At 35.9% G+C, this 18,183-nt stretch overlaps 3 protein-coding genes across 3 annotated transcripts; all 3 read right to left on the bottom strand.

Annotated features, from left to right (window-relative positions):
- Nucleotides 1–1,145: 1,145 nt before the first annotated feature.
- On the bottom strand, nucleotides 1,146–2,407 carry LOC111999914 (protein SRC2 homolog). Its single transcript, XM_024032020.2, has one exon. It carries the CDS (start codon nucleotides 2,211–2,213, stop codon nucleotides 1,305–1,307), a length of 909 nt encoding a protein of 302 aa, XP_023887788.2. The 5' UTR covers nucleotides 2,214–2,407; the 3' UTR covers nucleotides 1,146–1,304.
- Nucleotides 2,408–5,735: 3,328 nt separating this feature from the next.
- On the bottom strand, nucleotides 5,736–11,709 carry LOC111999912 (PWWP domain-containing protein 1). The gene is made up of 2 exons (XM_024032018.2): nucleotides 10,433–11,709; nucleotides 5,736–8,684 (listed from the first exon to the last, which is right to left on the bottom strand). Exons 1-2 carry the CDS (start codon nucleotides 11,451–11,453, stop codon nucleotides 6,199–6,201), a joined length of 3,507 nt encoding a protein of 1,168 aa, XP_023887786.2. The 5' UTR covers nucleotides 11,454–11,709; the 3' UTR covers nucleotides 5,736–6,198.
- Nucleotides 11,710–16,176: 4,467 nt separating this feature from the next.
- Nucleotides 16,177–17,829, bottom strand: LOC111999913 (receptor-like protein kinase HERK 1). Its single transcript, XM_065767240.1, has 2 exons — nucleotides 17,789–17,829; nucleotides 16,177–17,700 (listed from the first exon to the last, which is right to left on the bottom strand). The coding sequence occupies exons 1-2, from the start codon at nucleotides 17,821–17,823 to the stop codon at nucleotides 16,521–16,523; spliced, it is 1,215 nt and encodes a 404-aa protein (XP_065623312.1). The 5' UTR covers nucleotides 17,824–17,829; the 3' UTR covers nucleotides 16,177–16,520.
- Nucleotides 17,830–18,183: the final 354 nt, after the last annotated feature.

Here is an 18,183-nt window from a genome sequence, read left to right as displayed (position 1 = left end):
AAACACTAAATTAAAAAAGGACATTAAAATTTGCAACATGAATCAATAGTGTGCAAAAGCAAAACCAATCCAACTAAAATCTAAATTTGAGGAAAAAAAAAAAAAAAAAATCTATCCATCATGGGTATATCCTTCAAACCCTATCAAATCCTTTTTTTTTCTTTTTTTTTTTTCTTTTTTTTTTTTTAAATTTTGATAATTACTACAGTACTATTAGGATTAGGAGTTTATACCTTTAATTTTTGTTTCTAAAAAAAATATTAGGAGTATCACCTCTCTCTATCATTAATGTCAAAATAGTGAAAATCTAAATCACTCCTTAAATAGTAATACTAATTGTTACTTTGTTAGCACCAACTCACACCAGAGTGATATTCTAAAACCAATTTTAAGCCTTAAGGTCCCCTCCTTTCCCCATCTTGCATGCCCGTAAATATTCCAAACACAATGAGTTGAAAATCACCCCCAAGCAATCAAGAATTCAAAGTAGACAAAAGAACTCAAGGAATTTGGTATAAAAAATAAAAAAACTCATGATATTCCCTCACCAAAACTTGACCATGAATACAGAACACAAGGAAGATTCAGAATTAGCCATGCCTACATGAATTGAATTGGCAAAGGTGACGGAATTTGAATAGAATTTTCCTGAGATAAAGCCTTTCGTTTCTCAACCCCAATTCCCATCACTCCCAGAAAAGAGAAACAAATACCCAACATTAATGATAAAACCAACAAAATCCAACATCCCCTCCATGAAGTTTTTACCATTTTATAGGGTGAGACACTAGATAATCATGCTTCCCAGATCAAGGATTCAATAGCAAACACTAAATTAAAAAAGGACATTAAAATTTGCAACATGAATCAATAGTGTGCAAAAGCAAAACCAATCCAACTAAAATCTAAATTTGAGAGAAAAAAAAACTCAATATTCCCCATCAAAACTTGAGAGAAATTCAAATAACTATCAAAAACCCTACAAATTCCAATAGTTTTCCATGAATTTGTTAACAATTTAGGGTGAGAACTAGATAATAATGTTCCCCTTCACAAATCAGATCAGGGATTCAATAGCCAACACATGATTTAAGAAAAAAAAAAAAAATCTATGTACAATAACCAAAAAATCATCCAAAACAAAATACAGATTTAAATCCGGCAATTTATTTAGTACGATATCAAATCCTCATACTGCCATTTACATTCACAGCCAGCATATATCTACCTAAACGAAACTGAACCCAAAAAAACATCAAAAATCAAGAATCAAAATCCAAACCCCAAGAAACCACCCTAAGAATTTAGAAATCACCACCCGCATCATCAAACCCAGCATCATATCCAGAATCATAAGCGCCCATCTCAGACACGTCAGAGATCATATCTCCGACCAGCAACCCACCAAGCAACCCAGCTCCTAGTCCCAACGCCATCTTCCCACCGCTGCCGCCACTCTTCTTAGGCGGCTTGGCGCCGTACCCGCCGTACCCGGCTTGCGGATACGGGGCCGGTTGGTGAGGATACTGCGGATAACCGCCGTTATAAGCCGGTTGAGGCGGGTATCCGCCGTACATAGGCGGTGGCGGATACCCGCCTTGCGGCGGCGGCTGGTGCGCGTAAGGATAAGCAGCCGCCACCGTCCCAGCAGCCAGCATTCCCGGCGGAGGGTACGCGGGAGCAGGGCCACCGCTAGGTCCCGCCGCCCCGTATCCTACCGGATACGCCGTAACAGGCGTGTCCGTGTCCGCGTTCTTTGCCTTCTGTTGAGTCGCGGTGAACTTTTCGCCGAACTTGTACGTGAAATCCAACACCCCTTTGGCTTTTCCGGACGGGGTTCTGACGCTGTAGCTCGCGCGCCTCTCGTCCTTCGATTCCTCGCCGTAGCTCTCGAGGAGCTCTTTGATGGGCACGTGGACTTCGCCGACTTCTTTGTCGCCGGCGAGTTTCTTCTCCGCCTTGATCTTCACGACGAGCGCGAGGCGGTTCTGCTCCGCCGCGCTGACGTCTACGGTGAATTTCATGGGGAAATTCCACTTGGGGTTCGGGCCGCAGTCCTTGTCGATGTGCGTTCTCTGCTGACTGGCGTTGTTGTTGTTGAAGTAGTCGCCGTGGATCGAAACGACGGCGTACAGGTCCATCTTGGAGAAAAGATTCAAGTCCTTCAAGTCCTTGGCCGAATTCAACGTGATATCCAAATGCCTGCACTCCATTCTTGAAGTTTTCTCGGATCAAAGAAGAACAAAGAAAATTTGGATATGAAAAAAATATATATAAAAGGAGGTGTTTTTTTGTTTTGAAGAAAGAAAATCGAGAAGTTATTGTTGTTGTTGGTATGGGAATTTGGATGAGAATTGGCTATATATAGTGATAGAGAGAGTGTGTGAGGAAAGAGATGTGAAATTTCGGGAGGTATCGTGACCGTGTGAGAACCGAATAGAGGTATTTATGGAGGTGACGACAAAACTGTTACCCTTCTAGATAAGAATCCAAAATTTTTAAAAAATATATAAAAATAAATTGTGAAAAAAAAAAAATTAATAAAAAAAAATATTAAATACCACATCTATTTAGGCAATTTTTGTTACAATTCTTGTTAAGTGATGAGTTATGATTGATATTGTAGACTTATATAAACTTATTATTTTTTCTCGACCACTTATAATGAACCACGTAATAAATTTTGTTAAAATTTGTATAAAGAATTGTGATTCTAGCATTTTTTTTTTTTTTAAGATGTAACCTTAGCTTTTTTTTTTTATTTTTTTTATTTTAATAATATACGCGTTTTGAATTAAATTGTGTAATAGGATTTGGAAGACGAGAGGTTTGGATCAATTTTGACACTTATAGATAGAGTTATTAAGGAATTAGGAGTTAAGTCACAATAAATATTTGAGTTTTTGGTTAATGCTTAAAAGATTTCTTTTTCATGAAAAATCTTGATATTTCTAGGGAGTGGGAAAAGATTATTTTTATTTTTGTTTTTATTTTTTGTGGGATGTTTCCTTTCCTTAGGTGGGAGGTAATCTTTATTGCCGTGTATATTAGAAGACGTGTTTTTTGCGTGTTACTGGCCCTTTTATTTCGTTGGAAGGTATATACTGTAGTAAAATCGTAAAATTGAACTGATACATTACCATTTATAACTTTTCTTATCTCAGCGGTTTAAGTAAAATGTTGACTTTTACTTTTTTTTTTTTACAAGATAGAATTATATTCTAGCATAATATAAGTATATGTGTGTATGAAGTTCCCTCCTAAAAATTTGAACCTCAGCCATTACCCCCACATTCTACAAGTACTTATACTTGTAGAGTGACCATCGCATTAAAGGTGTACAGTGGTAACTTTTACTTTTGAATCTTAGTATTTTTGTACAGTATAATAAAGAAAATTCTTTTTCTTTCACCACTTACCATGTCAAGAGCCTTGTGTGTAATTTAATTAGTTGGCATCATTCAACTTCTCTCTCCATTATTGAATTATATATTTGAAAAAAGCATAATAATTATCAATAAAATCATTAAAAGAAAACAATATGCATTGTGCAAGTTATGTGGGTATATAGAAACCCTTTCTTCTTCTCCTTTTCCACTTATTTTTTCTTTTAAAGAAATTAGAGGTTAAAAAAAACATTTTTTTTAGTTCTTTGTTTGGGTCTAGATGAACTTATTTTAATCAATTTATTTTGTTTATAGTGTAGAAATTTAGCAAAACCTTGAAAAATGTAACATAAATTTCATAATCTTTTTTCAATAATTGTTGGCATGATGTGTTAATAATGATGTTAGGTTCTAAAAATTTAGGAATTTATGTATTTAGAACTCTTTAGAACTTTAATGTGTAATATTGGCAAACCATGATCAAAACAGGTTATTTAGTCTTGTTTAGGCTTACTCAAAATTGTGTTTTATGTAAAGTTGGAATTGAGTTGACGCAGAAGTTACTATACATTTCGGCCTGGCTCGATTGATCGAAGCTTAGGCTCCATCAATCGAAAATCGGGCAGAATGCGTTTTTCTGCAGAATTCCAACTCAGCTCTATCTCATTAAAACGTTTAGGGTTTTATGTTTTTGCCCTAGGTATATAAGGCAAACTCTAGCCACGTTTTAGATGTTGCTCATATTGCGGTTTGTGTAAATCTCTATGATGAGCTTTCCTTTACACAAGTTTAGGATTATCAAGAAGGAAATTTCTTCAAGAACTTGATGATCATTCAGTTGCTGCCATAAGAGCTTAAAGATACACAAGCGGGAGTGTTTGTACTTGTTGGAGAATCCAAAAAAGAAGTTCATGGTCTCGGAGCTTGCACGCAGTCCTGTCAGTAAGTTTCTATTGGTAAGTAGTAATAAAATGTTAGTGGTCTAAATTCTATTGTAAAACTTCAATTCTTTCTATAGTGGATTCAAGTTTACCTTAAGGATAGTTAGATTAAATCCACCCCAAGTTTTTACTGGTTTGGTTTTCCTGAGTCATCATATCATTGTGTTATTTACTTTTCTGCTACTATGCATGATATGATTGTTTGATTGTAATGACCTAGATCTGAAATTTAGACTAAGTAAAAACTTGACTAATTAATTAGGTTAATCCAGTTGTGTTTTAAGGGGTCTAAAAACATACAAATGAACTCGTGCAAAATGTTTTCTACTGCTATGCATGATATGATTGTTTGATTATGATGACCTAGATCTGGAATTTAGACTAAGTAATAACTTGGCTAATTAACTAGGTTAATTCAGTTGTGTTTTAAGGAGTCTAAAAACATACAAATGAACTCGTGCAAAATGATATTACTCAAATCAAAATTTATCATCAAGATATGAAAATTTGTGTATCATTAGCATTGCTACTTTACTCTCATAGGAATATTTGGATGGTGAGCTCATTGGTTGGAGCAAAATAAATCTAGAAATTTTAATTTAAATCTAGCACATTATTGATCCGTAAGAGTTTTTAAGAATATATTTTGGAATGTCTCGTAAATAAAGATCGGAAAAGTTTAATTAGACACCACTCCACTATTATTTACTATTAAAAAGTCAATGCTTCATGTATACTCTTTTATATGGGTGTCAAGGTAAAAATCATGTGACGTCTCATTCAGCGTGGTATCTAACGTTAGTTTCGTGGGGCTAGTTGGTATAGGAAAAAGGCATTTAGGTTTTCAACTAACAAGTCATGGCTAATGAGCATTAGACAGTGGCTTTTCGAAAGGGACTTTCTTGGAATGGAATGTGGAGGAGGAGTCACTGTGGAGTGTGGACCCTGATTCAGCCGTTGAGTTTTAACGTATAGAAAGACGACGATTTGACGCACAGATTCCTCCCAAGCACATGCGAAAGCGATTGATTGATAGGGACACAGTGGCATACTTTAGAAATTGGAACAGGCTTTTTGGGAAGAATTCCACTACGTATCAACTACGGGTCCAAGCTTTGTTAGTGATTTTCTAAGTAGGCTTGTTTAACTGGGCTCGTGAAGCCTATATTGAAGCTTAGTTCCGACATGTGGGTAGGCATTTATTTGTCTTAAAAATATTCATTCTTTACAAAAACAAATTTGGTTGCCAAAACCCAATATCTTGAGAGCTACAATTGGGTGCAAATTCCGAAATGACCTCAATAACTATGCCAGTAATGCACTAAAATCTCACGGGCACGAAGAAAAAGTTCAAAAGCTTGCTCGCAGAACCCCAACGCAAGGTAGATGCAAGTGTTGTTGCACCATGTTAAGGCAATGCCGGCCATGCAAAATGCATGTATGAGCAAATTTCCATCACTATTTGAGTTTAAAACAAAGCTAATAAAAAAAAAAAAAAACTGAAATGCCGTGAGCAGATATTCTATGGCCCACACCTCATATGTCAACAATAAATATGGAAAAAAGAAAAAAAAAAGACAACACAAAGATGCCACTATCAATATCAGTACATTTGGAGTATCCACTATTCGAATTACATCATCTATAAGCCCAAGATACGCTCTTGAATTTGGCCTCTTCGATAAGACCCCACGTTTCTTTTGGTACCAGTTGCTGCACTCTCCCATGGCCATGAGCGATCAATAATGTAAGTAGCTTTTGGAGTGCAATAATGCAGCCCTCTCAACGTGAAATTTTTGCCCGCATATTTCATGCTATAATCCATGTTATCCATTTTTTGATGATGATGGGATAATTTTATACCAGTTTCATCAAAGAGGGTGGTAAGGCACATAGCCTAACAAGCCCGTCACATTAGTGACAACGTCATTGCACCTTGTCAAAAGGCTAAGGAACTGTTGTGAGATGTCAACTGTGTTTGCATTGGGTGGTGCAGTGGGAGTGTTAATAATAAGATTGTGACTATTTCTGGGTGCTGCTGCTGCTGTTTCTGAATGATGCATATTATTATGTGGGACTTTAGCATATTGAGGAGGAGGAAGAGGAAGAGGAAGAGGAAGAATAGGCGATGGAGATGGAGGAATGACCTTTTGAAAGTTCTTACTATTAAAATCCATTGCAACAGAAGAAGAAGGTGCACCACCATCTGCATTACTAGCATTGTTGTTGAAGTTGTTTCTATTACCAACCATCAATTGCTCTGTCCTACTACTTTCTTCCCCACCCAACATGAATTTTACACGCGGGGTACCTTTACTACTACCACCACCACCACCAACACCACCAGTTACCTGCCCTGACTCGTCACCGGACACCTTCTTCAAACATGATTTGAGCTGGACTGCCGGCTTTAGAGGAGACTGGTTTACAAGCGCTGATGCTGGTCTTTGTACAGCTGCTGCAGAATCCTTCACCCGTGGGGTCTCATTGGAATTGTCATCTCCTCGGACCTTGCCGGATTCAGTACCTTCAGGTGCACCACCTCCCAATTCCCGAATGTGGCACCTCACATTCACGTTGCCAAATAAGGAATTGTTTGCAACTGCATATTTGTAGGCTGCTTCGGCATCAAGCTTGTGCAGGAACACAACACGGCATGTGGAGGACTTCCAAAAGACACGGAGACCTGACTGATCTATCGGCCCAAAACGAGCAAACCTTGCCTTCAACTCTGCAACAGATGGAAGGGATGTAAAGGGAGGGAACTTCATCACCAGCATGGTGGGGTCAACTGTCTTAGCTGAAGGTTCCACTTTCTTCACAGGATCTGGTCTGGAAGACTTTGGTGGGGCCGGCGCCACTGATTCTCTTCCCTCTCCCCGCTGACTTTCAGGCATTTTTTGACCCGCCTTCTTTTCAGCAGCCAATGATTTCAAAGCATTGATCTTCTTTACCCTCTTTGCTGCAATTTCTTCTTGGCGATCAGAAGGGCCACGTTTCCGCCCAGCTCTTGTTGGATCATCAGGTCTGACTATAGATTTTACTGGCTTTGAGGATGGCAAATCCCTGACATGCTCACCAGTAGAAGTGTCAGAGGCACCAACACCAGATGAATATTTCGTGGGACGAACTTCAACAGATTCAGTCTCTGTTGGTGGTGACATTGCCAAGCTTTTCTGGTAAACAAGGGACCGGAATCTCAAAAAGAACTGTCGTACAATTGCAGGGCTGTTTCTTTCCACACCATGAAAAGGATCAAGAGCAAGGGCCTGCAGATCACTCAATAGTTGTGGAAGTTCGATTTCAGCATTTCCCATTCCAACTGTTGGAAGAGTCCCAACAGATTCTAATGAGGAGTTACTTCCACCAGCATTTTTCTTCTGTTGTTCTACCCGAAAATCATCCCTCAGAGCCAAACCAATCTGGGTGGATTTTCCTGCTAATTTCCCCACTGAGGTCCCCACTTTTCCAGTAGCCAAACGTTTCTGTTGATGTTCAGAGCTCATTTCTGTACCAGCGTCTTTCCTCTTTTTCTTCTTCTTCTCCCCCATAACAGAGTTCTCAGAGTTTAAGTCCCCAGTAGTTCTTTTAATAATTTTTGCCTTCTTCTTGACTCCACCATCAGTACTCATGCCACTTGAATGCTTTGCATCAATTGATACAGAATCTACAACATTACGACCATCCTTAACTTGATCCAATCCATGGTCCACTTCAGGTCTCGCTGGAAAGGTTAGCTCAGATGGTTGAGAACTTTCGTATGGTTTTGACATTTTTGCCTCATCTTCCTGATGAAAAGATAGCGATGCACCATCTTTTACACATGGGGATGCCCCCTCCCCTGACAAATCAGACCAGCCTGTGCTTGTGGGACCCGCAGATTCACCTGGTCCTGACCTCTCTTTCATTTCCTGCAGAGAACCCTTCCCCTTATCAAGAGCGGGCTTCGTATCAAAAGAAATATTTTGCTGGCCAAGAGTACTGCTGTATGCCGCAGCCAGGTCTAATGATACAGCTTCTTTTCCAGGTCCATCTAAACTTGGGGTTACACCATCCTTGCTGGTAAATGCTACCTCTTCATCTTTTGCAGGAATCTGCTTTACAGGGACTGCTGGAACCCTCTTTTGCAAGACAAAATCCCCAGCTGCAGTCTTTACAGAACCATCCATGTAAACAGATGGGGCAGAGGAACTTGCCTGTCCAGGGGTAATTGGCTGGGTCTTCAAGCTAATGGATTCATCTCTCCGCTTGAAAAGGTATCTGTCTTTCTTTGACTGGTCCTTGATTTTCATAGCTTTTGCAGAGCTCTTCCCACCACCAAGAGCTTCAGCAATCACCAGTGGACCGCTCAAAGGAGCTGGAGAAGGCAACAAACCAATCAGAAAACAAATAATGTAAAGTGCTCATATGAAGTGATTAACTTGTATAGCAGGGATGCAATAGGACATTGCTCTAATGCAAAATGAATGCCAATCACAGGGAGGGGCTTGAGGAACATGAGGATACAATCTACAAGTTTGGCTAGTAAAATTGGTGTACCAAGAGAAAGCCAAAAAGGCCTCATCAATTCTTTATTAATGTATAATGGTATAAACGGAAAACAAATTGAGTGAAAATGCTTGGTTATTAAACACATATGGACCAAATATCAGAATAAGTGGCCTAATTTTGGAAGAAAAATAGGGTAAAATTATATTGGGAAATTTGATATGAGGGATTTGCTAAAAGTACAGAAGTAAAAAGACCTGCAGTATTTGCTTTGTACAGTAAGATTTCTTTTTTAATATTTTCTTTTTTATTTTGGATAAGTAATGTAAAATTCTTAAAAACACTATTCTCATAAATTAGAAGTATACAACAGAATAGTGAGGGGGAACAAACTAAGATTACAAAGTGATCCATCATACATTTCTATGAAATAAAAGCACATGGGCACTACAAGTTTTTGAAAATAGAAAACAAAAACTGTTACCAAACATAACCTAACATTTTCAGCAGCAAATAGATCATAAGGCACCAATTGAATGCCACAAAAATCTACAGAAGACACCTAACATAGACTTAGAAATTCTAATAAAGCAATCAAAGCTTTCTACGTAATTATTTGCAAAAAGACCATCTGTAGTCCAAATCAACCTCCATTCCAAATTTCAAACAAAGTTATAATCAGTTACCACCCTCAATCATTAAGCAATAGCTCTCACGGATGATTTGAATAAATCCCAAAATCAACTCCTCAATCTTTAAAAGGAGCGCTTTGCTCCAATGCATGGGTCAAACTAACACAGAATGTCAATATATTACCACGTCAAACTTATGAGAGTTTATTTATTAAAAAGGATCTCTCACGTGCCCAACACTGCTTGGAATACCAGCGTACTATCAAACTGATTCAGTACAATATGTATGTTATTTTCCTTCATCAGCTTCTTGGAAATTGGAAATTGCGACCCAATTGCTCCAAGCCATCAAGATTGAAATTCAAAAAGGTTTTCTTTCCAACTTTCAGTGTAGTCACATTGACTCATTAAGAAGCCAATTTAAATATGACATCTATGAGACAGTACTTTGTTGGGCTCTTAAGAATCCATTACAACCCATTTTATCAATTCTGAAACAAAATGAAAGGGGGATTGGTTCCTTCTCCTGTAGGAATTCAACTGCCTGTTGTTCTTAGGAAATCCATTGTGAATTTCATTTTTTCCAATCTCTAATCGTAATTTTTTTTTTTATTTTACTAATTCATTAGCAATAAGTGAAGTCTAACAAAAATACCAGAAAAACGAGAGCCCACTATCTCAATCACTAATTCATTTAAGGTTTCACCTTTTTGTAAATCTTAAATTTTCTATCTTTTTGGAGTGGTTGGAGTCATTAATAATTAAAATATTTGAACTAGCTACCATCATCCAATGAGCACAGTGCATACTGAGAGAAACTATCAGGAACAAAAAAGATAGCAACTTTGAAATTATTTTTGTAATACATTCTACCAAATTGATTGATGTTAAAATAAACAGATTTTGATATAAGAGCATGCAATGTGGGGTGCAACAAATAATCAAAATAACTACCAAGTATGAGGGAAACGCATGAAATTTATACCTCGAGGCCGATCTAAATTAACCGGTTCACGGGGTGGGCGTCCTGCACCTCCTGCCGAGACCCCAAATGCCTGAGCATAGGTCTCATCAAACTCCTCAAACAGAGCCTTTCGCAACGCAAACACAGTAGCCTTATTCTTGACAAAACTAATGTTTTTCAGGTCACCTCCTCTTGGCATCAAAGCTAACTGCTTTACAAAGGCAAGAAACTCGCTCGGCTTAAAACCATCTCTCGCCTTCTTAATCTGATTCACCGAATAAACACCCCGGGGCTCATAATCCGGCACATCCACCTCAAAATACCCTTGAACTTCCGTGCCCCGGAAATTAAACGCGCTCCTACATTTACAAACCACACCAAGACCACGCCGTCTACTCATCTCATCAACAGCCTCCTCCACGGCCTTAATGAAGTTCCTCGAATTCGTTTGCCGCGATTTCTCAGCGAAGTATTCATCAAATGGGATGAGTTCAGCCGGGTCGAACCACCCATAACTACTATCACCGAAGAATGCCACCAATACATAGCCTTCTCTCCTACTTCGACGCACGGAAGGCGAAGCAAAAGCTTCATTGAATATATGCCCAGGCCACCATGGGTGAGATTTCACTTTCCCCCAAACCATGTCACCGACTTCAAACCCAAAACTCAGTGCCCTTGACATTCCTGAAACCCCACTCTTCTCATTTGCAACGTACTCGTCGAATTCGGATAACAATGAATTGTACTCAAAAGCCTTACCTTTCTCATTTCTCTCATCAAAAACCCTAGCTTCCTCCTCTTCATCTTCGTCGTCTTCAGAAGCCCTAACCCTAGCCTCTTCGGATCTCGCGCTTTCAGGAGCTTCCGAATCGAGCTCCATCGATGAAACCCTAGCTTCGTCAGAAACCGCTCCTAAATCCAAGCCATCGGCACCGCCAGCGCCGCCTTCTTCTTCCAAAACCCTAGCCGCCGCCGGTTTCGCTTCGGACTCCTCGATCAAATCTGAATTCCTGTTGTACTCGGAGGAACCTCTGTTCATTGGAGGAGCACGGGGCTCAAAGCCGTTACCTCCGAAACCCTAAGGGAACGAAACGCTTCGAGGCTCGAATGAGAGTAAGCGTACCTTCTCGCATACCTTCTTATCAGTGAGCATTCATTGCCGAGAAAATGAGAGAGAAAGTGTGTGAATCTACGAAAATCAAAAACCCTAGAGAGAGAAAGAGAGAGAGAAGAGAGATGTTTGGATATCGAGAAAATCTCTAGGATTGTGATTTTCTTTATGGGCTTCGAGAAAAATCCATGGGCCTTACTCTTATTTTGGGTTTTATAGAATACATAAACAGTTACTAGTGAGTGTTTACGTGGGCCTCTTATCTGCTGACACGTTGTAAATATGAGCGTTTTTTTTTTTTTTTTTTTTTCATTCAAAAAAATTAAAGATAAACAATATTTTGGCTATAATTTTATTTTTTCAAAAAGTAAATTTTAGCAATTTTTGGCTTTCAGCGTTATAATTCAGAAAGTGGGTTATGTTTATCAATAATAAGATTAATGTTCATAAACTAAAATAATTAAACTCAATAAATTAAAAGTAACATTTTGTGTCTTATAATTAACTAAGATGATATTTGCCAAAAAGAAAAAAAAATTGAAAATTTGGAGTTAGTTTGAGTAATAAATGGAGTGAAACGGCCAAGACATTGACAAGAAAAATGTGGAGTACATTTAATGATGGGTCTCAGACTCATGTAAATGGACTCAAATAGTCTTATTAGTAAGTAGAATTGTTTTTTTATTTTAAAAAAAAAAAAAAGTAAGTAGAATTGTTTTGATTTTTGAGTTTAAATTCACAAAATTACAAAGTTGGTTCTTAAGATGTCTTGCGACTAATATTATTGGGATTCCAGGATTGAGATTAAGCTATGGTTAAACTTAATTAAGGGGGTGCTTGCTGTACCCCATTGTCCTATTTAGTGTGTTTTGGGACAAGATGAAAATTTCAACTTATTTGCAATTTCAGTTTATTTTTGTTACTATTTATGGGTCTTACTGTATTTTTTGATACTATTCACGAGTCTCACTGTACTATTCAACTAACTTTTACCCATAGTTGTCAAATCGTGAATCGATTTTTAATTTTTATGTATCATGTATCATATCGAATGTGTATTCTAAGATACACAAACATCTAATAAAATTATAAAATAATTATAGATATACATATATAAAAGATATACTCATTATAAATTCGAAATATATTCAATTAAATACCAATTTAATCATTACTTATGCAATAAAATTTAACAAAACTAACTAAACAAATCAAATTAACTTATGTTTGTATCATGCACATTCAAATTGATTAAACTTAGAAGTGAAAATACATGATATATGAACCAAAGTATAATATCTTTTCATCATCTTATCTAATTAACTCTATCTAAGTCAATGTTATCATCATGTTCAGCATCTTACAACATTATTTTTTAGACATTTTCTTCATTATTATCAACATTTACTATTTTTGTGTTTGTTTTTTTATTCTAATAATTTATTCTATATATTTTTTCTTGGCATTCTAGCTTTTTAGACTCATAATAATAATAACAAAATAAAAAATAATTATATTTTCATTTTATTATTAATAGCATAGAAAATATATTTGCATATATGAAAGTGAGTGTTATAAGTATAGTCTAAATTTTGTAGGAGAAAGAGAAGGGAGGGGGAAAAAAAACTTATGGGAATTAGACTCAATTAAGTTTTCCAATAATTTTGTGTTAAAAAAGTCTAACTTGTTTAAATCAAATAAAACCACATATTTTAACAAAAAAACTCATTTTAAACTCACATGTCTATGTATTGTACGATATGTACGATTCATCGATACGATATGATTCATACGATACACACTTATGTATCGGACGATTTACGAGCACTTACGATATACACTTACGATACAAAATTTTTTGTACATGATACGATACGTATTGCGTATCGTATGATACTGACAACTATACTTTTACATTTATCTACAGTATATTTAGCAAAAAAAATTTCAATTTCAACTAAATAAGTTGTTTCCAAACTTAAACTCCTCAACCATTAGGATTTTAGACCTTAGCATATAGGAGTTTGCTATCTTCATATCCAAACAATATTAGCAAATAAGTTTTAAGCAATTATAACTATTTTGTTTGAATTTAAAAGAGTTCTTATTTTCTAAACAAGTTCTTCTCCATTATATATATATATACTGTTTTTATTTTTTAATGAAGTTTTATTCTTTTCATTAATATATATATATATATATATATAAAAAGAGGTCTTCCACATGATGGTGACCGCTACTCTTTTTTTCTATCCGAAATAAAAAACAGTTACCACAAATGATTTGATAGCTTCTCTGGTAACAACTACCGTAACCTTTTTAATATGTTGCGTTGGAGAAAAAAAACAATTATTACATATTTTATCACATAATTATTCCTATCGTCCTCCTCATTTTGATGCAAAATTAAACTTCAATTAAAATTTAATTTTAAAATCTAATTTGATTTGAACTCTTTGATTTTTATATTTTGCACTCAATAATTTACTTGACACAAAAGTTAAATGAAAACATGACTCAAAATTGAGAATCTTATTAAAATCTAACTTGATTTTTTCTAACTTTGACTTTTAATATATATGTGCATCAATTATATATTGTGTCACCCTAAAATCAAATCCCAACTTCACCATTGATAATAAGGATCAGGATGTTGAAGTTTCAAAAGGAATGATGATGATGATGATGGTTCCAATTGAACAAAAACCTATATATTAGTGTGGTGAGTTTGTTTTTAGTGAGGGAAAACAAGCAAAATCTTCTGTTTAAAAGGTCTACAATTGTGCATTGGACTATAATCCATCAAACCATATTGTCCTTGATGGATAAAATGTTGTTAAATCTACATTAGCATATTCCACAATGTCTACTGTCGTTTATATAACTCTATGTGACATAGTGAAGCTATGGAACCTCACTTTCTTATGCTATGTTTAGAAGTTTTGAGAGAGGAGAGAGGGGAGAGTAGAGGAGAGTAGTGGAGAGGAGAGTAGAAGAAAATGATTATCTTCCACCTTGTTTGAATGTTTTTAAAATTAAGTAAGGAAAAGGGAAATAATTAGTCATTTCATTTGTAATTTTGTTAATATGATAAGGGTAAATTTGATAATTCATTCGGTCAAGCATATGCTCCACTCTCCCTTCAAATCTCTCTAATTTGGGAGAATTAAAAATAAGGGGTTAAAAGTAGTTCAAACCCTTCCAAATCCCTCCTCCTCATTCCTTAAAAATTATCCAAACAAGGTAATTAAATTATTCTCCCTCCTTCTACTCTACTCCCCCTCCTTCCCCCAACATCCAAACATAGCATTAAGTGAGTCATGCAAATAATGTCACCAGCTTTTTCTTTTATTTTTCATGCCACCAACATGAATACTTGTCTTCATACAATTTTTCACCTTCATGCCATTTCTCTCCAAATTTCTCATACAATTTCTTCTTAATGCTTCATGGATTTGTGTGTTCACACCTTTCTTCTTTTATTTCACAATTGCATGAATTTTTTTTAATACATTATAAGTAATAACTTCTTCTTCTCGTGCTCGAGAGAGAGTATTTGTGATCTATTGTCTTACAAAAATGGATACTAACAATGCCAAAGCTGAAAACAATTTTAAGCAAGTTAAATATGAGAGTTTTGAGACATCTCAAACTATAATTGAGCAAGATAGAGATTTTCTGAAATTCTGAATAAATTGAATTCAATGGTTATTGCAATTTTTGCAATGAAACTCATAAAGAAGATCTAGTTTTTTTATGTGAACGGTATTTCTGCTTTAAGGAAGACATGTAAATGCATCTGAACAAGAAAATTTGCTCATTTCCGATGTATTCAGACTTCCTCAATAGTTCTTATTTTTTTAGCATTAAGATATGACATCATTTGTTTGATGTAATAGCTTGTAAAATGTCAAATTTATATGTTATTTAATTGAAATATTTAGTGGTAACTGTCCTGTGAATTTATTCCAATTGAATTTTATTTCTTAAATTAATGTAATTAATGCATGACCTCTAATATAACATAATTTTTTCTTTATGAAGCCATAATTTTTAATGTTTGGATATGGTTTTCCTTCAAACCAGCTTGGAGAATTTCTTTTATCCCACTACGTGATGATTTATAAAACTACTCACTTATATTTTTAAACATATCACAAGACTCATTTAAAAAGTTATGATGATGGTCTTTTTAAAACCTACATACTGTGTTGGAGGAAGTTACACATATACTTTTTTTTTTTTTCCTTAAATTTTTATAGTTCAAAATTTTTTGGAGCCATCAAAACCGTATCATAAGCAGAATCAATAGTCCTAACAATTTTATTTACCTTTTGAATTCTGATCCCTCAAGTGTTTTGTATTAGTACCTGGACAACGAAAGAAAGTGAGAGTTGATTCAATTATGCTATTTGAGATTTCTATTACATATATTAGAAAGACTTTTGAGCAGTGTTTTGTTGTCCAGTCTTTTTGGTGAACCAAAAACTCACTTGCTCACACTTGAAAAGCATACTGTTTCACATTTCATTGTGGTGAGCAAAACTCTACCATTTCGAATTTCGGTGAAAAAAGAACTTTGCAATGGCACTCAACAAAGAGAATGGAGGGACAACACATGGCAGTTGGTGAGAGAGAGGAGAGACAACCATAAAATAAATATATATTTTTTTTTAAAGTAGGAGTTATACTTTTCATTTTCCAAATAAGATCTCAATTCCCAAGTAATGATGTTCCTAAGATTAGCTAATATATTAGGAACATCATATTTTGACTAGGAAAACCTTAAAGTAAATACAATTGAAAACTATAAAATAAATCCTTAAAATCTAAGATTCGGATTTTAAAAAATAACACAAATTGAAACTCATATTCAGTACTACATCAATAATATTACAATTTTATGGTGATGAGAAGCCACAAACAGAACCTATGAACTATTATGTACCTAAAACTAGTGGAGACTATCTGGCACCATCAATCCTTAACTGGGGCTCAGACTTCACAAGCTGTTGTATTTGAACCATCATCCTCTTTAATCTGTGCATCCTCCTCCTCAATCAGGGTTCTAGTGGAAGGCAAATGACAAATAACAGGCAACTGTAACTCCAATGAAGTATTTGTTGAACTATCTTCATGTGGCTCTCTGTCAATTGTAATTTCTTGAAGCTGCAGTGCATATGTCAAGTCCCATAACACTTCATGCATATCAGGCCTCTCAGCAGCTTTTGCCTTCAGACACTTCTCAGAAATTTCAGCAAACTTTTTCAAAGAACTAGCCTTGATTTTACCATGCAGCAATGGATCAATAATTTTCTCAAGTTGGCCTTTCCTTTGCCACAGCATCCCCCATTCAGCCAAGCTCGCCTCCTCCCTTAGAAGCGAGTTGTCAACAGCTGGTCTAGCACAAAGAACTTCAAGAAGTACTACTCCAAAAGAGTACACATCAGATTTTTCTGTAAACCGTAGGGTTTTAAAGTATTCTGGATCAAGATAACCAAAGCTACCCTTTACACCCATGGTGAAATGATCTGGATCCGAAAGGCCTGACTTTGAAAGGCCAAAGTCACCAACTTTAGCCACATAATTTTCATTGAGCAAAATGTTTGTTGACTTCACATCATGGTGAATGATCCCTCCAGCTGGGCCAGTGTGTAGATAATGTAGACCCCTTGCTGCACCAATGCAAATTTCAAGTCTTTGCTTCCAAGATAATTCAAATCGCGAAGATGATCTCTCAGGATTGCCATTTGAATGATAGAGCTGATCTCTTAGAGTCCCCTTTTCCATGAACTCATACACCAATATCAATTCAGACTCCTCATCACAGTACCCTATCAAAGAAACAAGATGGCGATGGCGGATTTGAGATAAGATTATGATCTCCGTTTCGAATTCCTTAAGACCCTGCCCATGGCCTGGTTCACTTCTTTTTACAGCCACTTTCATTCCACTCCGAAGAGTTCCTTTGTATACTTTCCCAAATCCACCCTCACCAACCAAAAACTTTGCATCGAAGTTCTTAGTTGCATACTTTATATCAGCAAAAGATATCCTCAGACTGAGGTTTAGATTAGGAGGGAGGGACGCATTAACACTTCTTTCAGTTAACTTCTTGTTAAAACTTGTCCCTCCATAAAGAAGCACTGCCGAACTTTGATCAGATACTCCTTTCCTGCATTTCAAACCCAACACCACTACTATAGTTATAATGACAAATGCCCCACTACTTACAAGAACAATTATTACAGGGGGGCATTTACTTGAGTGGTTCTTGTTTGATTCTTTTATTTTGCATGAGTATTTCTTTNTAATATATATATATATATATATAAAAAGAGGTCTTCCACATGATGGTGACCGCTACTCTTTTTTTCTATCCGAAATAAAAAACAGTTACCACAAATGATTTGATAGCTTCTCTGGTAACAACTACCGTAACCTTTTTAATATGTTGCGTTGGAGAAAAAAAACAATTATTACATATTTTATCACATAATTATTCCTATCGTCCTCCTCATTTTGATGCAAAATTAAACTTCAATTAAAATTTAATTTTAAAATCTAATTTGATTTGAACTCTTTGATTTTTATATTTTGCACTCAATAATTTACTTGACACAAAAGTTAAATGAAAACATGACTCAAAATTGAGAAT

Source organism: Quercus suber, unplaced genomic scaffold (assembly GCF_002906115.3).
Source record: "Quercus suber isolate HL8 unplaced genomic scaffold, Cork oak 2.0 scaffold_785, whole genome shotgun sequence".
Taxonomy (NCBI): Eukaryota; Viridiplantae; Streptophyta; class Magnoliopsida; order Fagales; family Fagaceae; genus Quercus; species Quercus suber.
Note: the sequence above shows the minus strand (reverse complement) of the source record. Positions and strands in the feature narration are given on the sequence as shown.